The sequence below is a fragment of the Rhinolophus sinicus genome, linkage group LG07 (genome assembly GCF_036562045.2).
Source record: "Rhinolophus sinicus isolate RSC01 linkage group LG07, ASM3656204v1, whole genome shotgun sequence".
Classification (NCBI taxonomy): Eukaryota; Metazoa; Chordata; class Mammalia; order Chiroptera; family Rhinolophidae; genus Rhinolophus; species Rhinolophus sinicus.
Window position 1 is genome coordinate 8,031,945 of NC_133757.1, and position 27,804 is coordinate 8,059,748.

General features: G+C 37.7%; 2 protein-coding genes across 19 annotated transcripts in view; one reads left to right on the plus strand and one right to left on the minus strand.

Moving 5' to 3' along the window:
• Positions 1 to 27,804, minus strand: part of LOC109458899 (uncharacterized) — a 184,317-nt gene that overhangs the window by 114,169 nt on the left and 42,344 nt on the right. The gene's annotated exons all lie outside the window — the stretch shown is intronic.
• The window catches only part of ATE1 (arginyltransferase 1), a 218,032-nt gene that overhangs the window by 104,376 nt on the left and 85,852 nt on the right, over positions 1 to 27,804 (plus strand). For 10 of the 18 annotated variants that reach the window (XM_074338963.1, XM_019752925.2, XM_074338964.1 and 7 more), the window contains one exon: positions 21,653 to 22,213. The exons of the other annotated variants lie outside the window; for them this stretch is intronic. In XM_074338963.1, the coding sequence (XP_074195064.1) occupies positions 21,653 to 21,831 (179 nt within the window). In that variant the 3' untranslated portion in view covers positions 21,832 to 22,213. Of the gene's footprint in view, positions 1 to 21,652; positions 22,214 to 27,804 lie in introns of those variants that run through there. 18 annotated transcript variants of the gene reach the window in all.

Sequence of the window (27,804 nt, forward strand, 5' to 3'; positions counted from 1 at the left end):
TTTATTGATCAAATATTCCAAAAGATTATGACTAGATAGTTAACTGAAAACTACCCCAAACTAAACACAGTTCTATTCCATTGTGTCATATAATACCATTGCTTATCGTGTATGTTTTAGCACACTATACAATCATATGCTGTATTTAACTCTGTGCTTTTGTTTTGTGATGTAAATATCTGTCTACTAAGTGTTTCTGAAAGAATATAATGAAAGTGCTCAGTAGAGCTCTGTAATAATATTAGTGCTGTTTGAACTTAAAAATTTTTTTAATTTTATTAAATTCATGGGGTGACATGATTAGTAAAGTTGCATAGGTTTCAAGTGTACAATTCTGTAATACATCATCTGTATATCGTATTGTGTGCTCACCACCCAGTCGGGTCTTTTTCCATCACCATGTACGTGTAGTTGACCCTCTTTACCCGTTTCTACCTCCCCCCACCCATTTCCCTCTGATAACCACTATTATTTGAACTTTTCACCAGCATTTTTCTCACCTGCCTTCTGTGAGAATACAAAGCAGATTGATCAGTCCAAAGCAAATTATTGCTCTTACGGGAACTTTGGTCTTCATTTTAAAGTAATGGCAGGTAATTCCTCAACTCTGACTTAAGCCAAAGAAAAAGTTTTCTCAGGTTAATGAAGTTAGAGGGCAGGGGAGGACGGGGCTTAGATCCTGTGATGCACTCAGTGTGAATGTGTTTGAACTAAGTTACTAAATTTGCACAATCCTTGTCCTTTAATATTTTCAGAAAAGTCACGTAGAGTCTAGTGACTATAAATTGCACTTTATTTTTTAATGCATTTTTAAAAACACTATTGTTAAATCCATTATTGTGAATCCTTTGAGAAAACAAAGGCTCTTTTGCAGTGCAGCTGATCGGCCATCATGTTAGTTGTTATTCTGAAAACTAGGGTTTTTAAACATGTTTTCTTAAAGGACTCAAACTGCATCCAAGAAGGCAAGAAAAAGCCGAAGGAACCATTTAGTTTATTTGCGCTTCCTGAATTTGCCAGTGGTGCTCGAGTTTGCTTTGGGAGCATAGTGCTCGCTTTAAATTAGACTGCAGCCGTTTCTTTCACAGCCACACACTTTTGAAAGTATTTTTGAAAACAGATTCTGATTTTCAAGGAGAGAGGAGTGTGCATAGATTAAGAAAACAGTGCTTTGTAACAGTTTTTTTTTTTTGCTTTTAGTCACAATACTTAATATATTCTGTTTTTCAAAATACATAAAAGGAATAGTTGAGATTTTAAAAAATGTGACAGGAGCATGTTTGGATGAAAAGGCCTGAGTGACACTGCTCTGAAAATGGCCTTGAATCTGTGCCCTTGTTCTGTTTCCCTGAAAAGTTCTGTAACAGGTTCAGGGCTTATGAAGAAGTACTTGGGATATAGGAAGAGTTCTTAAAGATTTATTTTAAACCTTTTAAGAAACTGGAATTTAGAAAGTTTCAGCTTTTTAGGGATTTGTGAATAAATCGTGTGGCTGAGCAACATGAAGACAGAGACTCGGTTTCTGTGTCACAATCTGTCAGCGCTCATGGGGGGACGCGGGCGAGAGTCCCGGAATGGCCTGGCACAAAACAGTTTCTCCTGCGGCCGTGGTTGCTCGGAGGTTCTGTGTATCACTGGCAAATTTGCCTCACCTGACTTGGTTACTTAGTGGCAGGAAGGGGTTTTAATGTTCTTCTAGTTCTAATGTTCATGTTAAAACATTTTCCTTCAGAGTAGACGTTTTCAGTGCAATGTAATGAAAATGAAAACCAAGAGCGTATGTCATTTGGGGAGATTTGAGTCAGTGTGTAACAAATGGATTCCATCAAGCCAGTGTGAATAATGAAAGCACAGCAGAAACTCTGGAAGTACATGGAACATTCCACTGGGCTAGTAGCACACACACACACAAAAAGGGATAGGAGGGTGTAATAAAGATTAAAGCAAAAACACCATAACCTGAGTAGCTATAAGAGGTTAAAAGAAAACATTTCTTCCTCTGAGCAAGAAGAAACATGGCAAAGCTTATTTGATTCAGTACTTTGTTTATCACCTTGGAGAAGGGAGTTTGCTTTGTTGAAGTGGGTTGCAGGTTCCAGTCTAGTAGCCAAAGATAATAGAATCAAAACACTCAGGTGATTCTGTGTATTGAATGGGAGACCAGTAACCACAGGGCTTTTGAGCAGCAAGCAATAAAGCAATTTGTAGCTCATGGCTGTCTTCAAAAGGATCTGTCAGTTCAGCTCAAGCAGTTGACATTGGCTGTGATTCACTGTCGGGTTTGGGCCCAAATTCCTCTCTTCATACAAATCATCGGTTGAGCCTTGCCGGTTACTGAGAGATCTGTAACATGGGTATTCTCCACACAGAGTTTTGTTTCTGGAGTCTGCACCTCTCTAGAGAAGCAGACATAGACTAGTCCAGGATGTGAGGCATGAGACAGAGCCTTCCATTCCAGATAAGCCTAGGGTGCTTTTGATAGGTGGTTTGCTTTTGCGTCATTTCCCTGCATTTCATTGTGGTTTATTAATGGGAGTTTATGAAGATTTCAGGCACCATTCTTGATAAACACAGAGCACAAGTTAAAGCTGTTGTGACCTGATTCATTTCAACATTTATAGAACCTTCAGAAATGAAGGAAAATAATCCAAGAATGATTTAATTTGAGAATTCAGACATTGAGTAATAAACATATGGTACTAATTAACAAGAAAGTTGATAAAAGCTGGGTAGTTGCTCTGAAAATGTCTTCTGATGCCTGTCTCCGAAGAGTCTGAGATTTAAGATCAGCACGATGAACCACAAACGTTTACAGGATGCCTGCCCGACACTGAGCCTTATATGTCGTTTCCCCCACGTCAAGGGAATGTGGTGTCTGGGCTCTGGGAGTACAGAGAAGTATAAGTTTGGTTCCCACCCTCAAGCAGTTTACTATCAGGTTTAGAAGGCCATCCACAAACAAAATAGTAAAGAGCAACCAGACTATTGTTCCTATAAAAGGATTTTTTTGTGCGTTAGGCACCATTTTTTGATGGATATGTTAATTAGCTTGATTGTGATAATAATTTCACAGTGTGTACTTATATCAAAATATACTGTACACCTTAAGTACATACAATTTAATTTTTATTTGTCAAGTATGCCTTAATAAAGGCGGGGGGGTAGGCAACTTATTTGAATGGGAGAAAATATTTGCAGATCATATACATCATAAGGGGTTAATATCCAAAATATATAAAGAGCTCATATAACTCAATAACAAAAAAAATACTACAATCCAGTTTTACAAGGTGTGATCAAAGAATATGGTGAATGTTTAAATTTAAAAAAATTTATTACAGTAAAAGATACATTGCCGTTAATCCCTCCCTCAAAATACTCCCCCTCGCTTCAAACATACTTCTCCCATTGTTCTTACCACTTTCCGAAGCACTTCTGGAAATTCTCTTTGTGTGTCTCTGTATGTATGCATATGTGTATGTATGTATGTGTGTGTGTGTGTGTATGCATGCATGCGCACGCGCATGCGCACACACACACACACACTCACACACACAGAAACACTAGCCATAAAAAAGAATTAAATCTTGCCATTTGCAGCAACATGGATGGACCTTGAGGGCATTTTGCTAAGAGAAATAAGTCAGAGAAAGACAAATACTGTATGATATAACTTATATGTGGAATCTAAAAAACAAAAACAAAAACAAAACTGAGCTCATGAATGTAGAGAACAGATTGGTGGTTGCCTGAGGCAGTGGTGGGGGCTGGGCGAAATGAATGAAGGGAGTCGAAAGGTACAAATTTCCAGTTATAAAATGAGTTGGTCATAGGGCTATAATGTACAGCATGGTAACTATAGTTAATAATACTGTATTATATATTTGAAAGTAACTAGGAGAGTGAGTCTTGAAAGTTCTCATCACGAGAAGAAAAATTTTGTAACTATGTATGGTGATGGATGTGTAAAATTTACCATTTTAACCATTTTTAAGTATCCAGTTCAGTGGTATTAAGTATATTCACACTGTTCTGCAACCGTCACCACTGTCCATCTGCAGAACTTTTTTTCATCATTCCATATTGCTTCCACCTATTGGCTATTGTGAATAATACTGCTATAGACATTGGTGTACAAATATGTGTTTAAGTCCCTGATTTCAGTTGTTTCCTATATAATCCCAGAAGTAGAATTGCTGGATTATATGGTAATCATAATTTTAATTTTATGAAGAACCACTGTACTGTTTTCCATAGTGGTTACAACATTTTACAATACCACCAGAAGTGTGCAAGGGTTCCAGTTTCTCCACATCCTTGCCAACACTATATATATATATATATATATATATATATATATATATATATATTTTTTTTTTTTTTTTTTTTTTTTTTGACAGTAGCCATTTTAAGGGGTGTGAAATGATATCTCATTGTGGTTTTGATTTGCATTTTCTTAATGATTAGTGATGTTGAGCATCTTTTCATGTACTTACTGGCCAGTTGTATATCTTTGGAGAAACAAGTCTCCTCAGGTCTTTTGCCTGTTTCTTAAGCAACTTATTTGATGTTTTTGTTGAGTTTTAGGAATTCTTTCTGTGTTCTGGACATTAATCTCTTATCAGATACGTGATTTGCAATAAAGTTGATTTTATATGTTAATTGTGTATCATGTGATCCTGTCACTTGCTGAACTCACAGCAGGATTTGTTTCATAGAGGCCTTGAGACTTTCTACATGGATTGTCGTGTCATATGCAGATAGAAACAGTTTTATTCTTTTCCAGCATGTATACCTTTTAGTTCCTTTTCTTGCCGTATTGCATTGGCTAACACTTCCAGCACTATTTTGAATAAAAATGGTGAGATCAGACATCCTTGCCTTGTTTCTAACCTAAGGGGGAAAGCATTCATTTTTTATCAAGTTGAGGACATTTTCCTCCATTCCTAGTTTCCTGAGAGTTTTTATCACGCATGGTTGTTGAATTTATCAGGTGTATTTTGTGCATCAATTGATGTGATCATGTGATTTTTCTTGTCTAAATTGTTAATATGCTGGATTATATTGATTGGTTTTCAAATACTGAATCAGTCTTGTACCCCTGGAATAAATGCTAAGTTCTGTTTGCTGATAATTTGTGAAGTATTTTTGCATTCATATTCATAGGGATACTGGTTTGTAGTTTTCCTTTTCGGTACTGTCTTTGTCTGGTTTGGGTTTCTCTTTTATTTTCTGAAAGAGATTGTGTAGAATTGGTGTTAATTCTTTAAATGTTTAGTAGAATCCTCCAATGACATTGTTGGGACCTAGTGATTTTTTGGGGGGGAATTACTTGCAAATTCAATTTCTTAACTAATTATAGGGCTATTTACATAATCTATTTCATATTTGATGAGTCATGGCAGTTTGTATTTTCTGAAGTTGTTGTCACAAAGTTTTCTTTCTTGATAGGCTGCCCTTTCTAGGTCCTTTGATTAGAAAGAGAAGGCTTTTCTTGGTACTTTTTTTTCCTGGTCTGTGTGTATTGCCTTTTCAGGGTTGCCAACTTCTCCGGTATCTGGAGTACGTGAGGCAAAAAGAAAACCCAGGGAGCTCACCACCATGCTCTTCCTCACGTATCAGATTTCCTACTGGGCTGCCTTCTCCTCTGACCTTTCAACATCTTGTTACGTCTGTTACAGATAATGTCCAGGGTTTTCAGGTGTAGGTAGTGGGACAGTAGACAAAAGTAGGTCTTTCGTATCTTCCTGGAAGTGGAAGCCTGCCAGTCTTGTCTTTTCTTAATTAAAAAAAGAAGCCCAAAGAACAATATTTTATTAGTTAAGTGTATGTAAACTGTCACTTTTGTTTTAGCTGTGCATTTCCAACTACACCGTGAAGGATATTAAACGTCATCGGTAGTTAATAAATGGCAAATGAATAATTGAGGAACTCTGAAGTTAATTTACCGTCTGATACAAATCGAACCTGATGAAATCTTATCCAAGTTTTAGAAAAGGCTTATTTGTATCACTGTAACATTATATATTAACTTTCAGAGAGATTACAGCAACCAGTTTTAGGTTTAAAAATCCAGAAAAGATAGCCAAGTTTTAAAGTAACGCTAAGACAATAACAAAGCACAGCTATGATAGATAATATGAGGTACCACTGTGGCAGTCCCTTACTCCTGAGGTTTTGATATTCTTGAATTGATTTTTAAGGGACCATCAGTCTCCCTTTTTTCTCTCTCATCAATGATTAATATATTGGGATATTTTTGGTCTCCATAGATTCGCTTTACCAAATTACAAATAAAATTAAATGGAAATCTGCTAAGTTTTAAAACAAAAATAGTGATTCGAAACATTATTGTACTAAGATATAAAATGACAGCTGAGGTTATTCTGTATGTTCTCATTTGCTCTGTTGCTAAGAGTGTCACTCTCTCTATTCTGAAGCATTAATGGGAACTGAAATGAAAAATGGCCATAAAAATGTGGCAGTATGAGTGTCCTTCTACAACTTTGGGGTGATGGTGTTGTTTTTAGTCATTCTCTGTCCTGAAGCACTATTTTTAAAACAAAGTGGCAAGAAATTGTTACTGTACCCTTAAATTCATGTGCTGGTATTTTTTAAGGTCTCATATATGTCTGACTACATCATGAAGAGTGTTTCTACATCGTTATCTGTAGGCCCCGCTTGCAGAGATTCTGATTGTCCCATATAATATCCTGAGCATCAGAATTTCTTAACACTTTCCCAGTGATAGTAGTGTGCAGCCTGGCGTGAGAACCACTGCACTGGAGTTTAGTTCACTCTGTTTAACATGTGTTTTCTTTGAGAGTCTGGCACAGTTTTTTTTTCTTCAGCTGCCTCCTAGACCATTCGTTAGTCTATTGCAATTTTTCTGTAAATCTGCCATTATTCTAAAATATAGTATAAAAACTCATGTATAAAAACCATGAGTTTTCACTCATGTTAATTTTTAAGAAGAATGAGGAAATTCATTATATAATAATAAAGTTTTCAAGATACCCTAATTTTAATGTACAAAACAAGGCACAGAATATTTTTAGAATGATTTAGTTTATATATACAAAGGGTGCCAAAAAAAATGTATACACATTTTAAGAGAAGAAAAAAACTATTAAAATTGTAATAGTCAATATATACCGATAACAAAAGATGAATACAAATCACGTTTGACTTCTGCAATTACAAGAGGTGCTCAAAGTGGTTACCATCAGCATAATTTTAATACAGTTTTTTCCTTTCTTAAAATGTGTATACATTTTTTTTTGGCACCCTCTATATAATGTGTAAATAAATTATATAATTAAAACATCATTTTATCAAATTAAATGATACCAAATTAAAATATATATGCATAGAAAAAGACCCAAAGGCTTCGTCCCAAACTTGAACAGTGCTTACCTCTGCAGAGCCAGGATGTGTGTGCACATGTGTGTGTGCTGAGATGTATTATCATCCGTTACTCTCATTATTTATTTTGAATGCTCAAATTTTCTCAGATTTGGCCAGTGGGAACCTTTTCAGGGTGGCTCCTGTGTTCTTTTGACACGTCCCATCATTCTTTGAGCATTGACTTAGCTTCCGGCACAGAATATTCCAGGCTCATCTTGTACTTTCCCTGACTCAGCTCTGCAATTAGGCACTTCTCCAAGGAGCGCTAGTTCCTGTTGGTAGAGAATAATGTTTGGAAAACAAGACCTGGGCAGTAATATGCTCACTGCTACTAAGGTTGCATGGCTTCCAAGTCCTCTTAGCAGACAGATCTAGGAAATACATTGTGCACACTCTCACACTCTCTCTCTCCCTCCCTCCCTCCCTTCCCCTTTCTCACACACACTCGCACTCACTCATAACTACTTTTATACCTATATGCCTATGCAATGTATAAACACCATGAGTTTTCACTAGTACCTCCAATTCAAATTTAACACAGCAGAATTTGTTCTAGTCTCCTACCTTTCCATACTTAGCTCTCACTTCTCTGACAGAGAAATCTGATTCCCATGTTTCTCACCATATTTATTTATATTATCAGTTCCCTTGTATGCAATTAATCTTTTGACCACACAGGCCAGAGATGGCCCAGTCCTGCAGGCCCTTAGTAGACCGTCTCTTTGGCACCAGCCTCAGCCCCAGCGCACAATAGCCGGCAGCTGTGCAAACCAACTTTCCCTTTGTCTTTGGGAAATTCTGTACTGGCATGTTTTGCAGATTTGAATTTATATTTCTTTCATTGTTGTCAGTTTTTAAATGTACATTTCTTTAGGGTAAACCTTGATAGTGAAGTAAGAATTAAGAGAGTATTTAAGGGTCAAAACGCTTAGCGTAGTCATTTGAGAGAATATAACTCTTTCATCAGAAGAGGGTTTTTTATTAGCATTTTACTTAGATAACCAGTATTAAAAAGTACTACCAGCAGTTTGCTGAGGCAGAAGGTAAAGGTGTGATTTTTGCATGTGATTGTGGGTTTGGCATCATCTTGCTTTCTTCTGGTGACCTTTTATAGGAATTTGGTACCGAATGACTATAATATGAAAACTAATCTGATGTTCTTTCTGGTTAGAGTTATCAACTCTCTTTATTTGGAGATGACATGATCTTGTATATAGAAATTCCTGAAGAATGTAGTAAAAAACTATCACAACTCTAATAAACAGGTTTAGTAAGGTTGCTGGATAAAAGATCAATACACAAACATCAGTTTTATTTCTATACACTTAGAATGAACAATCTAAAATGGAATTAAGTCAACAGTGTTATTTATAGTAGCATCAAAAAGTCTGGAATTATTAGGAATAGATCTAACAGCAGTATATTCACCACTGAGTCAGTTCTCCTTCCATCACCACATATTTGACCCTCTTTTCCCTCTTCTACCATTTCCCGTCCCCCCTTACCCTCTGGTAACCACTAAACTTTTGTCTGTGTCTATGAGTTTTGTTTCTTTGTTGTCTTGTTCATTTGTTGTTTTCAGTTTTATTATAGCCCACATATGAGTGAAGTCACATTGTTCTTGACTTTTTCTGTCTGACTTATTTCGCTTAACATAATAATCTCACGATCCATCCATGTTGTTGCAAATGGCAGTATTTCATCTTTTATTTTGGCAGAATAGTAAGAATAATCTTTTCAACAAATGGTCCTGAGTCAACTGGATCCAGATCCACATGCAAAAGAATGAAATTGGTTCCCTATTTCACACTATGTACAAAAATGAAATCAAAATGGATTGGGACTAAATGTAAGAGCTAAAATCATAAAACTCTTACCAAAAGAATAAAGAATAAATTTTCATGACCTTGGATTAGGTAGTAGTTTCTTAGATATGGCACCAAAAGCACAAGGAACAAAAATAAATAAATTAGACTTCATTAAAATAAAAAACTTTCATACTTCCAAAGATACTATCAACAAAGTAAAAACACAGTGCAGAGAATGGAAGGATATATTTTCAGATCATATGTTTGATAAGGATTTAGTATCCAGAATGGATAGAACTCTTATTACTCAATGAAAAGACGACCCAGTTTTAAAATGGACAAATAGTTTGAATAGACTTTTCTTCACAGAAGATACATGAGTGGCCAATAAGCACATGAGAAGAAACTCAACATCATGAGCTGTCAGGAAAATGCAGATCAAAACCACAATAAGATGACCACTTCACACTAGGATGGCTACAATGAAAATGACAGATGATAACTAGTGTTGATAAATTGTATGTGAAGAAATTGGAACTTGCATGCACTGCTGGTAGGGATATAAAATGGTGCACCAGTTCAGAAAACAATCTGGCAATTCTTGAGTGGGTTCAGCATCGAGTTATCATAGGACCCAACAGTTTCACTCCTAGGTGTGTATTTACCCAAGAGAAATGAAAACGCAAAAAACAAGTTGCACATGAATGTTTGTAGCATTACTCATAATAGTTTAAAAGTGTAAATAACCCAAATGTCTATCACCTGCTAAATGGATAAATAAAAAGTGATACGTTTATACAATGGTATATTATTTGGCAATAAGAAGGAATGAAGTGCTGCAATGTGGATGAACCTTGAAAACATTGTGCTGAGTGAAAGAAATCATTCACAACAGATCACAGATCCTATGATTCCATAGAGACAGAAAGTAGATTGGTGTTGTTTAGGGCTCAGGAAGCTGCGGGGAAATGACGAGAGACTGAAAATAGGTATGGGGTTTCTTCCCGGGGTGCTGAAAATGTTGTAAAATTGATGGTTATGATGGTTATACAACGGTGTATATGCTAAAAGTCACTGATTCATACACTTTACATGGATAAGCTGTATGGTATGAGAATTACATCTCAATAAAGCTGACATTAAATGATGTACAAATAATCTAAGTTTAGATTTGTTTTATTAGTTTTCATTTTTACCAGAAAACACTGTGTGTGAGTTGACTAGTAGCAACAGTATTCCTTGTAGAATAGGAGAATGTAATTCTCCCTGATTGGTGCCTAAAGTAAATGGGCTTGAAGAAATAGCTGATTGAGCTCAGTTACCTTTGTCATAACTACTATGCATTCCCCTGCCAACCTTTTGCTATCCCATATTTCCTTTCACAATTTCTTCCCACCTTCCCCATTCCCTCCCCCATGGTGATTAAAACATTTGTTAATACCTTCTGTAAAATATGCTAAATTGTGTTTGACTTTGGACCTTCCAGAATTGAGTTCGATTCCAGAGTTTAGTTCTGTCATGCATTTGGTTCAAACTTTCATATTCTTCCCATTTTATTACACTTCTGCCTGAGTACATTTAGCTTTGTTAACATTTCTGGGTCTGCCATTTATACAGCTGCCTTCATGAGAAACTATAAAGTACGTTGTTTGTTTTCATGTTGATGCAGTAATGCTGTAGCAATAAATAATGTTCAGAAAATAGGCTGTTTCATCATTTCCTGGAAAGCCTAGAAGTTACAAAGTCTCCTTAAGAATAATGAATGAGTCCCTGTAAGAGAAGTAAAGCTTTGATCTCTATATTCTTTTCCTTTTGAAAGCACCTGTGTGATGTACTGTTCATCTCTGTGAATAAAAAGTTGGAGAGGGTAAGGGGGATCGAATATATGGTAATGGAAGGAGAACTGACTCTGGGTGATGAACACACAATGGGATTTATAGATGATGTAATACAGAATTGTACACCTGAAAACTATGTAATTTTACTAACAATTGTCACCCCAATAAATTTAATAAAATAAAATTAAAAAAAAAAAAGTTGGGGTGGGAAATCAAGCAGTTGTTGCCCACCAGAATTTTCCTTGAAGATTGTAACATCAGAGAGTTGACAACATATTTGTATCAATAAGTATATCAAAATAAGTGATCAAATGCTTATCTCAGGAAGAGTTTTTGCAGGATTGCTGTTGATTTTTATTTGAGATACATTAGAGGAAGGAAAGATGGAAGAAGCTCTTGTTGGCACACATTTCCAAGACAGCTAATAAGCTGGCAGTTCCCCTTAAGTGAGATGGCAAATGGTCTTTAATCCCAAAAAACTTATTTTTCTATTGTCTTGAAGGTCCCTTCAAGATGAAGCCTGTTGTGCTGTGTGGGTTTAGCTATGTAGACTTTTGTCTGCAAGCACGGAGAACGTTTATTAGCAAGCAATACAGGATGATTACGAAAGGCTTTTGTGAGGATTTGGGATCCATTTTTTTTACTTTACTAAATAAATCATAACTAATTTATTGCCAGTATTTTCAGTATCTGGTAGAATTTTTCTTGTGTAGCTTTTAAATTGTTTTTAAAACTAATTATGTAGCATGTACTAAGAATCAGAATCTGCCTTCATCATGAATGTAACTAGTGATTATAAAACTGTAGACTGTCACGCCCAGAAAACAGAAATGTGTTATTTTGTTTGTGACGATAATCAGTGGTTCCTGAAGTTAATACAATACACTCCCTGACAGAGTGACTGCTTTCATTTTCTGGCCTTAATTTAAGTATGGTAAGAATGTAATCCCAAACTCTGTATGTAAATATTTAAATGCATCTTATGAAAATGTTAAACACTGGTAATTTGGATGGAAGTTTGGTGGGGCAAGAAGGATGGGGTTTATCACTGAGTGAGGGATATATATGATAAATGTCTTAACTATTATATTGTTTTGTACACCTGAAACTAATTTAAAAAAAAAAAGGAGAGTGGTAAGAGAAAGGATTATGTATGCGGGGGTTGACATCACTTTATTTCTATATTGAGTTTTGAAGCAAGCATACTTTTATGATTTACTAAGATAAAATAAAATTAATATGCTTATTATTAAGTATTCAGTAATTCCATAATGACTAATTCCCAGAATTTGTTGTTAGTTCAAGTTATTGAAATACCAAGTTTTTTAAAAATTTAAATCTTTCCTTTGATTTTGTTAATATGTCTTGTGGATCTCTAATCCGTTTTAGTAAAGTACTGGCAATTTTAGGTTGATATCTTTGGGTAGTCAGAATTCTAAATTTACGTTCCTAGTTTGAGTTGCAATGTACGTATTTTTAGGTGGGGAGAGATACACCTTAGTGCTACTTTTTAATCTCTATGATGTTTCAATGCCTTTTTTAAAATAAAGTGTGCTAATGGGAAAGCTTAAGAATGTGGGATAATTAAGAAAACTAATTTGTATTTCAATTAATTAAAAGTTTCAATTAAGTCTCAGCATAATCTGATGAGTTGGTGATACACTCAGTACCACGTTATTTATACTATTAAACAACAGTAATAATCCCATGTACTTCGCAAGGATTTGAACACTAAGACCAAATATATTTGTATCTGCAAATGGCTGGGATACAGTAATATTGAAGAGAATGAGGAGAGGATATTAACATTCGTTATTACCACTTGTGTAATTATGTGGGATGTTGAAAAGGGAATAGCTGGTTGGTGTCTACTTTCAGTATATTACGCATTTGATTACTTTGATCCAGATATAAAGGCCTCAAAAATACAGAGGGCGCTAAAAAACTATACACATTTAAAGAAAGGAAAAACCTGTATTAAAATTGTAATACTTGATATATTCCGATAACAAAAGATGAATACAAGTTATGTTTGATTTCTGCGATTATAAGAGGTGCTCAAAGTGGTTACCATTAGTGTAATTTTAATACAGTTTTTTCCTTCAATTGTGCATACATTTTTTTGGTACCCTTTATATAGTCATGACATACCTTTTTCTTAATCTTTTCGCTATTTCTAGGCTATGTAGTTTATCTGAGAGTTTTTTTCAAATTGTCACAAATCTCCAAAACAATTTTCCAGTTTATCTATTGAAAAAAAAATCCACATGTAAGTGGACACACACAGTTCAAACCCATGTTCCCCAAGGGTCAACTGTACTTCATTTCTATTTATTAAGATTAGAGAAAAGGCTTTAAAATTATATGCAAATCAAATTTGGGGCAACGCTACAATATAGCAAAAAGATTAAGAAAGAGGTATGTCATGAATATATAAAATGTATTAGGTACTAGTCATTTACTACCATAAAGTCTACCCAAATGTATTATAAAAACATAGTTAAAATTTATCAAAAGTTACACTCATACAGACCATACATGGCACAATTCACTGTCGAGACAAATATAAAGATGCGTTATGAAATTATAACTGCATACAAAGAACTGTAGCACATACTGCACTGCTGTAATATCTCGTAGCATCTCCTGATGCTAATGCAATGAGCTCGAGTGACGCCGATCATCTCTACACGAGCAGGGCATCTCGCCGGTAATTGTGTCTCACAGTTAAACGTGAGCTCTCGTTCTCGAGTATTTTTCATCGTGTTTAGTGCAATGCCGTAAACCTTGAGTAACCCCATGGGACCCATGCGAAGTGCCGCTAGTGATGTTGGAAGTGCTTCCAGGAAGCAGAGAAGAGTCATGACATGACAAGAAAACGTTGAAGTGCTTGATAATGTACTGTGGATTGAGGTCTGCAGCTGTGGTTGCCCAGCATTGCAAGATAAATGAAGCCAGTATAAGGACCATTGTTCAAAAAAGAAAGAAAGAAAGATTTGTGAAGCCATAACTGCAGCTACACCAGCAAGTGCAAAAACAACTTAATGCAAAAGAAGGGTGAAGGATCTAAAGCTGGAGAATTTAATGCCAGCAAAGGATGGTTTGATAATTTTAGAAAGAGATTGGGCTTAAAACATGTTAAGATAACAGGTGAAACAGCTTCTGACCAAGAGGCAGAGGACGAGTCCCCAGATGCCATTAAGAAAATCATTGAGAAGAAAGGATATCGCCTTGAACAGTTTTTTAATGCAGAGTAAGTGGCCTCTTCTGGGGTGGGAGTGGGCTGGGGAAGAATTCAAATGGGACATTTATCAGTAAGGTAGAGAAGCACGCACCGGGATTTAAGGCAGGAAAGGATAGGCTCACTCTGCCATTTTGTACAAATGCAGTTGGGTTTATGATCAAGACTGGAAAGCTGCTAACCCCCAAGCATTGAAGAGAAAAGATAAACACCACTTGCCAGATTTTTAGTTGTACAGCAAGAAGGCCTGGACATCAAGAATGCTTTTCCTGGATTGGTTCTGTTGATGCTTTCTCCCTGAAGTCAGGACGTACTTGGCCAGTAAGCGGGTGCCTTTTAGAGTTCTCATATTGGACAGTGCCCATGGCCACCCAGAACCCCATCAATTCACACCAAAGGAGTCCCAGTGGTCTGCCTGCCCCCAAACACAACATCTCTGTCAGCTTTGAGCTCGGGGGCATACTACGGGCCTTTAAGTCTCGTCATACGCGGTTCACCATGGAAAGGATTGTCAAGGCTATGGAAGAGAAGAGAACCCCAGTAGAACACCATGAAAGTCTGGAAGGATTATGCCACTGAAGATGCCCTTGTTGTCATAGAAAAAGTCACGAACGCCATGAAGCCTGAAACAGTAAATTCCTGCTGGAGCAAACTATGTCCAGGTGTGTCTGACTTCACAGGATTTACAGCAGAGCCAGTGAAGGAAATCATGGAAGAGATTGTGGGTATGCAAGAGGGGGTGGAAGGTTTCCAGTTGTGGATCCTGGAGAAATTCAGGAGCTAATAGACACCTCACCAAGCGTTATTACCTGAAGACGACTTGATGGAGACGAGTGCTCCGGACCAGTACCAGGCGGCGAGGAAGAAGACGTGGAAGCAGCGGTGCCAGAAAACGTGTTGACATTAGACCGGGTGGCAGAAGGGTTCCGATTACTCGGGACTGTTTTTGACGTCTTTTATGACATGGTCTCTTCTATGACCTGGGCACTGAAGCGAAAGCAAATGATGGGAGAAGGATTGGTACCATGTACGCGTAGAAACGTTTTTGAGAAATAAGAAGCAAAGAAGTCAGACAGAAATTACAATGTATTTCTGTAAAGGGACACGGAGTGTGCCTGCCTCTCCGGCCTCCCCTCCCACCTCCTCCACCTGTTGGGCCCCTTCCACCCCCGAGACGACAGACCAACCCCCTCCCCAGTGTTCTCAACGTGAGGACCGTGAGGATGAAGGCCTTTATGACGATCCACTTCCACTTAATCCACAGTAAATAATCATCATGCTGGACAGTTAGTAAATACGCCTGTTGTGCGTGTCTGTGACCATCGAGTAACAGTATGGCAAGGACTGTGTGAGACGAATTTGTGTCATCGTCATCGTCAGCGAAGTCGTCGTGTAGATCATCGTGTGCAAGACGATGGCGGTGGATAGCCTCTCCTTGCATAAGGTGAGTCATATTAATATAAAGTTATAACCTTTTCCTACTGTTTTGTAACTTGGCTTTCAAAGAATTACATGACTGTTTAGTATGCATCTGTCTCTGTCTCTGTCTCTATCTCTCGTAATTGGAGAAACTGCATATAAACCTATCATCACAAGTAAGTCGGTTTTTTACAAATGTAACTGTTTCCAATACTGTATTATAAATATGGCTGTAATACTGTATGCCATAAAGATTTTATAACGATTCATTCGTTAGTGTATAGGCTGGGCTACCGTGAAGCAATCATCGAGGACACTAGGCTACCAGAAACCAATTCTGCTGCTGCTGCTGCTTTGTTACCAGTACGTGAATCATTGCACCTGCAGATAAATACAGATTTCTTTTTCACATTATCTTTTTGTGTTTGATGTCTAGTGTGAGTAATATGTATAACCTCTACAGTGTTTTGTATCATATAAGACAGTATCGATGTAAGTACTAACAGGCAGATAATTCCTCGGGTAAACAGACACCACAGACACATGGTATTGGTAACGACAGCACAGCTGCAGAAATGTATTTTCTCTCTCAGGATTTTCTTAGTATTTTTTCTCTAGCTGTATTATAAGAATACGGTATATAATGCATACTCGTCTAATAGACAAAATAGGTGTTAATCAACTGTTCATGTTATTATTTAAGGCTTCCTGCTCAAAAGTAGGCTATTGGTTACATTTTTAGGGAGCCAGCAGTTACACCCGGATTTTCAACTACATGGGGGGTCAGCATCCCTAATTCCCACATTGTTCAAGGTTAACTATGTTTTTACAAATGAAGCTGCAACATTTCCTACTCTAGAGGAGGAGTACACTTCAAAATAAAGTAGTTGGTATAAATTATACACAATGGTGGGGTTTTTTCTTAATCTATTTTTATTTTTATATGTTGCACTAGAAATGAATAAAAATTAAAAGGTGGCATTTCATTCTAGATAAAATAAGATGATGGCATATCAAATCTTATGTTTTTGCTAAGGTGTTCCATTTATTTGAATTTTAAAGGATGTCTGTCCTAAAATACTTAAGGATAGAGGTTTAAACAGTAAACATCTTTCTATGTAGTCAAGTACAGACATGCTTTAAAATTCCAATTTTAAAAGATCCAAGGTTTTAGATTTCAAAGATTTTGTGCAGTTTTGCCGATGTGCTTGTGTCTCTCTTTTGCAGTTCTCACTGATCTTTACTAGTTTGCTATTTGTATTAGACTCTAAACATCCTTGAACTTACCTTGTCCTGCCGGTAGCACTGTAGCCAGGTGGTGGAGATGGTTATCTGTGTTGCAATCAGTGGACATTAAAATGTTTGAAACTAACGGCAGAAACCAGGTTGCTCCCTTTTCCTTTGCTTGTACCTTCCCCTGAGAAAGGATGTAGTAACCTAGTAAGTGTTACATATTTGAAAAGTATGTGGATATTCTGCTTCAGTTGGATAAAATAATTTGTAAGAAACAACACATATTCTGAATTGGTATGTGCAACCAGGAACACCAAAACCACGTCAGGTACATACAGTACAGAGCATTTAATGCAGGGAACTGACGATAACAGGGAGTGGTGTTGCTGAGAGCCAAGCAAGGCAGAGGGGTGCCCCAGAGATTAGCAACAGCAGGAAACCACCCCCAGTCCCGGCTGTAGAGAAAAATGGGCCCAGGGGCGAGGGCTAACAACAGAAGCTGGAAGCTTGACAACTCCAAGAGCAGCTGGGGCTTCTGCCTCCCCCAGCTCCCGCCTTCTGCAGCAGCGCAGAGCAGCAGAGCAGGAGGCCGGGAATGCAGTTGAGGGCAGACAGGCCCAGGAGCGGCACAGGGAAGGGACAGCAGCCTTGAGGAGATCCCTTCTCCTGCCACTTCCTTCTCCTTTACCTTGATCTGTGTCCTGGATAAAGTGAAAATCGAAAACCACACTGGCATTCAGTTCTGCGAGGACCCTTTGGCTGGCTGGCGTCCTTGGTGTTCCCTTTCTCCTCAGCCCTCCATGCCTGCCCGAGCTCGGCTCTAGATGCAAGAAAGTGGGCTCTGACGGTGTGTAACTTGTTTTTACCTAAGAGTGCACGATGGGCTTGGATCCCCGTTACCAAGTTTTAAACAGGCATAGAATGTAGTCAGTTTGGAATATGCGCTAACTCACTTTCTCCTAAGGTGAGTGAGATCAGCTGGCCTGTGAGACGCATCCTTTACGTGGGATCTGTCTTTCTCTTTCAGGTATTAGAGGAATAGTGCTACTTCTGTTTCTTCTCAAACTGATCTTGGATGCTTTATCCTGATTAATTAATGAATATCTGATAGAGAAAACAATATCAGTTGAGGAAGAATAGATGTTTATTTATTACTTCCTTTATAAAAGAATAAGGGATGTAATACAACTTACGTGTTAAAGCATAGAGCCTTGTATGAAGTGGGTATCCAATAAAATGTTTAATTTAGAGTGAATATTGTGGAAAATTCATCACCAACTTTGAGAAAGAAGTTTATAGCTGAAAGACCCTGAAAAATGTAAAACAGTGCTTTTGATTTATAGGGAAGGAAACTAGCGCTTGCACTTTTCATTTCTAGAAGATCCAAATTAAGCAAAGAAACGATGCCTCAATCAACCTTAAAAACAACTGTTTTTTTTAAATTACAAAACCTTATGCTTATTATAGAAAATGCAGAAGTTGAGAGTGTGTGTGTGTGTGTGTGTGTGTGTGTCCCACAATGGGAAAGTCTCTTGTAATACTGCCTCCAGAGGTAGACTTGTTCATTCGTTCAGCAGATACTTATGGAGCACCTCCGGTGTGTTACCTATTGCACTAGACACGGGGGAAATAATAGTGGGTAAAACAGTCGCAAGTTTTTATTTAATTTTTATTCTCATAGCCCGTTCTAGTGGAAAGGGAAACAGGCAATAAATATGTATCTCAGTTGGTGGTGTGATGAGGAAGATAAAGGAAGAACAAGGAGATTCCTTTATCTTTTTAATAGCAGTATAACACTTTATTATACCTTAACATATTTAACCAGTTCTCCGTTGATGGACATGTAGGTTTCCAGTGTTTGAGTGTTACAGAGAGTATTGCTGCAAGCATCCTTGTACACACACATATATAGACATCCGTGTGTACATGTTTTTCTAGGGCAGTGGTTCTTAACCTACTTTAAAAGGCTTAAAAAAATACTGATGCTCAGGTTCTATTCAGGCCAGTTTTAAAATCAGGCTCTCTGGGGATGGGATCCAGGGTTTGGTATTTTTTCAGAGCTCCTTAGATGACTCCAGTATATAGTCAGGGTGGATACCACAGCTGCAGGATGATTCTTAGAAGTGGCCTGCTGAGTCAGTGATAAAAGAGATTGTACATTTTTGTGGATATTGTAATGTTGTCTATATTAGTTAGTAGCAACTGCCAATAATAGAAACCTAGTATCTTGGCTTAAACAAGATAGTTTATTTCTGTTTTATGTAAAGTCGTAGACATGGGCAGTTTTGTTCCACAAAGTCTTCAGGTACCCAGGTTCCTTCTTGCCTTTGTTTTTGTTGAACTGAGGGAAAGCTTTTAACCTCATTTTCCAGGAGAGAGGTTAGAGCTCCTGCCATCACGTCCATGTTCCAGGTAGCAGAATGAAGGAAGGGTTGAAAAATGAAAGTGGCAAAAGGCATTGACCAGCTATCCTTTTAAAAGATTCTTGAAAACTACCACAAAACACTTCTATATATATCATCTTGGCCAGAATTACAAGACCACACCCTGTTGCAAGGAAAGCTGGGAAACAGCCTATCCTGCTAAAAACCAGCAGTTCTCTTATGTGAAAGAGAAAGGAGAACTGATACCGTGTTTCCCCGAAAATAAGACCGGGTCTTATATTAATTTTTGCTCCAAAAGGTGCATTAGGGCTTACGTTCAGGGGATGTCATCCTGAAAAATCATGCTAGGGCATATTTTCCGGTTAGGTCTTATTTTCGAGGAAGCGCGGTAAGAGGCAACTGCTAGCAGTCTCTGCCATGTCCTCCGTGACAGCTGTAAGAATCTGCCCACAGATTCCGTGCTCGTTGCCCAGACTGGGCCTGCGCGAGTCACCAGAACTGTGGAGTCAGCAGAAGACTTCGTTGCACAGATGAGAGCTCCAGACAGTATGTTGGCTCAGGAAACTCAAAAGTAAATTTCAGTCAGACGCAGGGAAGATGCTGGAGCGTGGTAAACTTTATTGTCACGCAAAAATAAGAAAGGTGTCCAAGGCCAGCATTTAAATTGCAAACAGTTCTTTGTCTTTCCCTGGTGTTTTAGCTCTTGGTGGGGTGATTTATTACCTCTCAGAAATGCATTTGTTATTTATTAACATACTCAAGTTTATGTTAATGCTATACATCCTCATTTGAACATACTGCTCAAAGAAGACATCTTTTTTATTTAAATTTATTGTGGCAACACTGGTTGATAACATTGAATAAGTTTCAGGTATACAATTCTATAATATATCATCAGTATTTTGCATTATGTGCTCACCACCCAAAGTCTAGTTTCCATCCATCACCAAATATTTGACCTGCTTTACCCTGTACATCTTGTTCCCACCCCTCTTTCCCTCTGGTAGCCACCATACTGTTGTCTGTGTCTGAGTGTGTTTGTTTTGTTCGTTCATTTGTTGCTTTTGGTTTTATATCCCACATGTGTGTGAAATCATATGGTTTTTGTCCTTTTCTATCTGCCTTGTTTTGCTTAGCATAATACTCTCAAGATCTGTCCATGTCGCAAGTGGCATCGTTTCATTATTTTATATGGCTGAGTAATACTCCATTGTATATATGTACCACATCTTCTTTATCCATTCATCAAGCAAAGGACACTTTGGTTGTTTCCGTGTCTTGGCTATTGTGACTGATGCTGCAGTGAACATAGGGGTACATATATCTTTACGAATGAGTGTTTTCAAATTTTTCGGATAGATACCCAGAAGAGGGATTGCTGGGTCATACTTTTTTGAGGAACCTCCACACTGTTTTCCATAGAGACTATGCCAGTTTACATTCCTACCAGCAGTACACAAGGATTGCCTTTTCTCCACATTCTCTCCAACATTTGTTATTACTTGTCTTATTGATGATAGCCATTTTGACAGATGTGAGGTGGTATCTCATTGTGGTTTTAATTTGCATTTCCCTGATGATTAGTGATGTTGAGCATCTTTTCATATGTCTATTGGCTGTTTGTATGTCTTCTTGGGAGAAGTGTCTGTTCAGGTCCTCTGCCCATTTTTTAATTGGATTGTTGGTTTTGTTGTTGAGTTGTATGAGTTCTTTTTATATATGTTATCTACCTATCTATATATGTATATAGAGATACAGATCTATCTATATGTATACATATATGTATGTATGTATATTTTATATATAGAGAGAGAGAGAATGAGAGAGAGAGAGAGAGAGAGAGAGAGAGAGAGAGAGAGAGAGAGAGAGAGAGAGGTTTGCACATTAGCCCCTTATCAGAGGTGTTGTTTGCAGATATCTTCTCCTATTCGATTGGTTGCCTTTTTATTTTGTTGATGGTTTCTTTTTTTATGCAGAAGCTTTTTTAGTGTGATGTAGTCCCATTCATTTATTTTTGTTTTTACTTCCCTTGCCTTTTGGGCCACGTTCACAAAACCCCTCTGAGACCAAGGCCTGTAAGTTTTAGTGCCTATGTTTTCTTCTATGCATTTTATTGTTTCAGGTCTTATATTTGACATTTTGAGTTCATTTTTGTGTATGGTGAGACAGCAATCTGGTTTCATTCTTTTGCATGTGGCTTCCAGTTTTAAGGAGGGCATTGTAACACATAATTTTCATATTTTAAATAGGTATTTTTAAATGAGGAACTGAAAAGTCGTTCGCTACGTGGCCGTTTTTAATCAGTATTTTTTGTTATTGCAGTGGACGAAGGTCGCAGTAAGGAACCTGATCGACTGCAAGTGTTTTACAAGAAAACCACAATGCCTTACGGTGTTTATAAGAAACAGCAGAAGGACCCGAGCGAGGAGGCCACGGTGCTGCAGTACGCGAGCCTCGTGGGCCAGGCGTGTTCCGAGCGGATGCTGCTGTTCCGGAACTGAGACGCCGGGCCCCTCCCTCCCGCCGGGCCCCGCCCTCCCGCCGGCCCCGCCCTCCCGCCGGGCCCCTCCCTCCCGCCGGGCCCCGCCCTCCCGCCGGGCCCCGCCCTCCCACCGGCCCCGCCCTCCCACCGGGTACCACCTCCGGCCGCCGCTCCAGTGCCCTAACCACCCACAAATCTGTTATTTTTTATTTCGACTGTTATATGGCCTTTCTAAAATAATTTGTGGCGGTCTCATGGTTTATGTAAAGATTTTAAACGTGTTATTACCTAGCCTCATACTCGTGGGGGGTGGGGGTTATCATTTTGGAACTTTGTTTTATGAATAAGATACGGGAAACTTGTTAATATTTTGGAAAGTAAAATTAGTAAGTGAATCTTAAGTAATTTAAATGACAGTTGTGCTTGTTTGTTGCTGGAGAAATCAGGACAGACTGTTTTCCTGAGATCCAGGTAAAACACTGGTTTGTGCTAATAACCTTCAGTGTGGGCAAGAATTGGGAAGTTTGTTAGGTCACATGGAAGATGTCTTCTCCAGAGAACAGAACTATGCCATCACTCAGTGCTCAATACTAAGTTACTGCCGAACGTCGTTACGTAGTGTACTAGAGAACTCAGAACAAGAAAATGCAAACATTAAAAAAGCGTGTCATGTTGACATCAGGTGTCTGTTGACCCAGGACCATCCTGTCCACGTCTGCTGTCTCACCATGATAGTTTTCCTAGAATAGTGATTAAAAGTGCTCCATTTTACTCTCCAAGTATCCCAGTTTAGACCATAAAATGTGTTTGCCCTAATTATATATTACATTATTTGCTCTATTTCTAAAAATCTAAGAAATGAGTTATTTAAGAAAAATGTTGGCTTCTGCCTTCACCTATGGCTCGTCAGAAGTAAAGTATACTAAGTTTCATTCCTTAGAAGCCAGGACACTTGTCTTTGGTTATTGGTTAAAAATTAGTTAATATCTGACCACTTTTATAGCTGTGCTACAAGTCACATTTAATTAAGTAGGAATCATATTGACCTCTTTTCCAGAGTAAGAGACAAAACGCTCCGTTTTGCCCTTTGATTGGCTGTCATGAGACGCTGCACTAGTCATTTGAAGCAGAGGCAACCCCTCTTTCCTTCTCACTTTCTTTCGTTTGTTCCTTGGCCCATTCAGCAGATGCCCTTGTCCTCCACTGTTCAGGTAGCACCACTGTGCTGGGAGGAAGGAAGAGAAGCAGACGCCTTAGTTCATAGTTACAGTGGAGTTGTGTTGGAGACAGTGAAGGACAGAAGACGGCTGTTTTCTTGTGCTTTTTCTCAGCTGATCTCCACCTTCTGTTGCCAGCTGCTTGGCCACTGAATCCTTTTCAGTCCCCATTTTGCTGATTCTTTGCCCATTCTACTTTCTTTGATCTTTTTGAAAACCGTATTCTAAAACTTAGTAGTTCGAATCCCACTGCTGATTTTAAATTTTTCTTGTAAATTCACTGAATTTAAGTAAAACATGAGAAAATAATTTCAGGTAGCTAGAATAAAAGGATCATAAGACAATGGTGTTAGAAGTCAAATGTTTAGAAATTCAGCATCCAAATAAACTATGAGGTGTGATCAAAAAATATGGTGGATGTTTAAATTTTAAAAGATTTATAGTAAAAGACACAGTGTCATTAATCCCCCTCAGAATACCCCCCCTCACTTTGAACACACCCCATCGTTCTTGCCACTTTCTGAAGCAATTCTGGAAGTCCTCTTTCGTGAGTGTCTTTAGTTGCACTCTCATGGCTGCCTCAACGTCCTGAATGATTTTGACTTTGGGGAAGAGCTAAGAAGTCACATGGTGCCAGATCTGGTATATAAGGTGAATGAGGACATACCATAATGTTTTTATTTGACAGAAATTGCCATATACCAGAAGCAATGTGTGACACGGAGTGTTGTCATGATGGAGGATGACACCCTTTGCCCATTTCATGTTAATGCATTGTTCGTGATCCATGATTTACGGCACACTTTAAAACACACCTTCTCTCAACCGTAGCTCACACCCGACTGACTGCACCGAACAAATTGAAACTTGTCACACACTCTTACTGAGGTTTGATGCACCACTTCCTGCCTATATTCAAGATCCCTGCCTTTCCGTTGGCTGGCACTTGGCAGCAGCAGCATTCACCGTATTTTGTGATCCTAACAGAAAGGTCCCGTGTCACATATCGCTTCTAATATATGGAAATTTCTGTCAAATAAAAACATTACGGTGTGTCCTAATTTACTTTATTCACCGGATCTGGCACCATGTGACTTCTCGCTCTTCCCCAAAGTCAAAATGACCATGAAAGGTAAACATTTGTAATCAATACAGGACATCAAGGCAGTCAGAACAGCGCAGCTAAAGACACTCATGAAAGAGGACTTCTAGAACTGCTTCAGAAAGTGGCAAGAACGATGGGATAAGTGTGTTCAAAGCGAGAGAGAGTATTTTAAGGGGGGATTAATGGCAACATGTCTTTTACTGTGATACATTTTTAAAAATTTAACATTCACTGTATTTTGTGATCACACCTCGTATGTATCCATTCAGAGTGTGTAACACCGGCCATTGCCTGTATGCAGCAAACGGGACAGACTCGTGAAGTCATTTTCTCTGATAGCATGGATTTTACATTATTCTGTAACTTTATCCTTCAAAATAATCTCCCGCGAGCATTTGATAGACGCTTATTGGGAACTGCCTTCAGAATCTGTAGAACATTTTTTTCTTAATTGAAGATAGCTTAATTGTTTTATAACTACAAACATGATACTGAGAGCAATTAAAACATTAAGAAAAATATAAATAAGAAAGTAAAAGTAACCTGAAGTCCTGCCATACCAGTGAGAGAGAATTGCCATATATACACACACTTGTAATTTTAATATGGATAGAATTATGCTCCACATGCTGTTTTGTTTTCTCAACAGTAAGTTCTGGACATCGGAAATTAGATAGAAATACCATGATAGGATTTCAGCAGTGTTGTGTGTGATCTCAGTGTGACTAAAGTAAGAGGATCGGGACTGGCACCCTTGACATTTGGATGGCCAGGCCGATGTCCGCTGTCTCACACCTACGTTCATCGTAGTGATTGCCACGTAGGTTGCTGTTCATAAAGATCACAGCCTCTTGAGTATCAAATGAAGAGAGAACTTGAATCTCACCACAGCCGGTTTCTTCCTGCAGAATTTAGCGTAGGGCTCCTTCAGAGCAGAAGGACTGGTCACCACTATCTGGCAGCCGTGATTCTGTCACTGCGGGCGGCAGGGTGGCTCTCTAGGTTGGCTCCATGAAACTCCACAAGACTCGGATGAATATTCTTCTGCTCATTTGCTATATTCATGTTTTTTGTTTTTGTTTTTTGAGACTAGATTGTGTAATGATCCTAATGAGCAAAGTTTCTTCAAAAGACAATTATTGGGCAGCCGGATGGCTCAGTTGGTTAGAGCGTGAGCTCTTGACAACAAGATTGCGAGTTTGATTCCCACATGGGCCAGTGAGCTGCGCCGTCCACAACTAGATTGAAGACAACGAGCTGCCACTGAGCTGATGGAAGGGCGACTGGATGGCTCAGTTGGTTAGAGTGTGAGCTCTCAACAAGGTTGCCAGTTTAATTCCCACGTGGGATGGTGGGCTGCTCCCCCTGCAACTAAAGATTGAAAACTGACTGGACTTGGAGCTGAGCTGCGCCCTCCACAACTGGATTGAAGGACAGCAACTTGACTTGGAGCTCATGGGTCCTGGGAAAAACACCGTTCCCCAATATTCCCCAATTAAAAAAAAATATATGTGTTCTTTTGAGTCTTAGTGAATATTGATAACAGACTAAAAAAGGACAATCAAGGAGAGTGACCTGACTTTGGCAGTCGACAAGCAATCTAATTGAGAAAATTGATTTTACGTTAATGGGTTTCATCTAAAGAAAGACTCATGAGAACTTTTCAGAGTCAGTTTATATCTTTTAAATGCTGAAAGCTTTACATTCATAATATTAGTGCTGCAATCCTTTTCTGATTTCAAATTCACACCTACTTTCCGGTCTTGGGAGCCAAAATGTAATGGAGATTCCCCATTCTACCATCTTTATTTAAATTATTTCAGTTATGTTGAGAATTTCATCATCTTATTTTTTTAAAGTGTAATCCGAGCACTTTTTTATATTCTAAAAGAGGCTATTATTAGAGAAATATATTATTCATTTGATTAAATTTAGATAAAAATTATTACTGTTTATGTTTACTTTCAAACAGTGCGTTTTACAAAACATCAGTTGTGTGTGGTTTCTTAACATAGTGGAATCTATTATGTGAGTCTTTTCGGGTTTCTGAAAAATATATGGTGTGATTTTATAGGCTTTATATTATTTCAGTATGAATGAAGATGAGAAAGAATATGACGACCAGTTACAAAAATGTATCTATTGTTGCTAACTGTAAAGAAAAGGGAAATAAAATTGAAACAATTGGGAAATGTTTAAATTAGAAGTTGTTCAAATGTGTATTCTTTTCCAAAAGAAAGACAGTGACTGTAAGACAAAACAAGTTTGATTGCATGTGATATTTTTTGCTCTCGTATATGCTTTTTGAACAGTCCATTTGATAAAGCTGGAATGAAAAAAATAAAGCTGTTTCTATCTGCCAGTGGCTCCTGCTTAAAAGACATAAGTCAATACTTAAAAGACATATGTTTCATCTTTTAAATTCTTGAATACGTTTTACCTGTAGTAAATATGCAGAAAACAGAAGTAAAACATTTTATGAATCGCAATATGTGATTTTCAGTAATTGGAATTCCAGATCATTTAGTTACTTAAAGCATGGTAGATTTCTTTCTAAGGAATAAAGAGAAGTAAAATCTCTCCTTAAGCAAAAAGTCTGGATTTTCACAAGATAAATTAGGGAATAGACATTCTTTTTCCCAAAGGGATTTGAAATAAGATTTAAGTAACAAACTCAAATATAATTTCTCTTAAAAAGTTCAGTTTACAGAGAAATTTTCATAAATATAAAATAAAGTGTGCTTTGTTTATAATAGTCCACAGTATATTTATGAAATGTATTTACAAGTGTTTGCCTTTTTACGGTAAAGAGGATCCTGGTGTGTTTATGATAAAAAGAATCCTGTTTTCCAGCGATTTAAATATTAGTTATAATTCCCACAGACATTTTTTTTTCCAAAATGGAAATAACTTTGCCTTTTTTCTTATTTGAAATGGATACTGTTCAGCAGAGAACATTTAGACAATATAGAAAAATATGTCGAAGAAAAAGTCACTTATAATCACTAACTACTACTACTACCATTCACGTTTTGGTTTATATCCTTTCTGCCTACCTGTACGTGTGTTTTGTGTTACTTCTGAATAAAAATGGAATCATGCCATGCACATTGTTTCATAATTTTTTATCTATTCAGTATCTTTGAACATCTTAATATATTGTGAAAATGCAAATAGATAAGAAAGAATATCATTTTGATGGCTACCTAGTATTCCACTGTCTATCATCTTCTGAGAGTGAGGTCTTGAGATTTTAGCCCCTTTTTATGGGTAATAGGAGTTGTAATAGTTTTTATCAGTTCTTTGTAAAACTTGGTAATGTTCTTGCTCTTCATTTCCTGGTTCTCTGCATTTTTTTGGACAGTAGGAATTTTCTCCTTACTTGAAGGTTCAGAAAATGTGTAGCTTTTAAAACTTCGCGTTCCTCCTCTCATTGTCACTCAACTAAATTTTCTAGGAGACCTGTACTACCATTTTTACAGTTTGCACACCTCTAAAATTTCCAGTTCAAAAACGTCTTAAAAGCTGAAGGTTATTTAAAACAAATTAAGGTTCTGATTCATTGATTCTTTATAGAAAAGAGGTCTTTAAAATGGGCATATTGAAAAGGGTTGGTAACCACACCACTATTCATTTAAGTTTTTCAGTTTTAAAAATGTGTTGTTAAAAA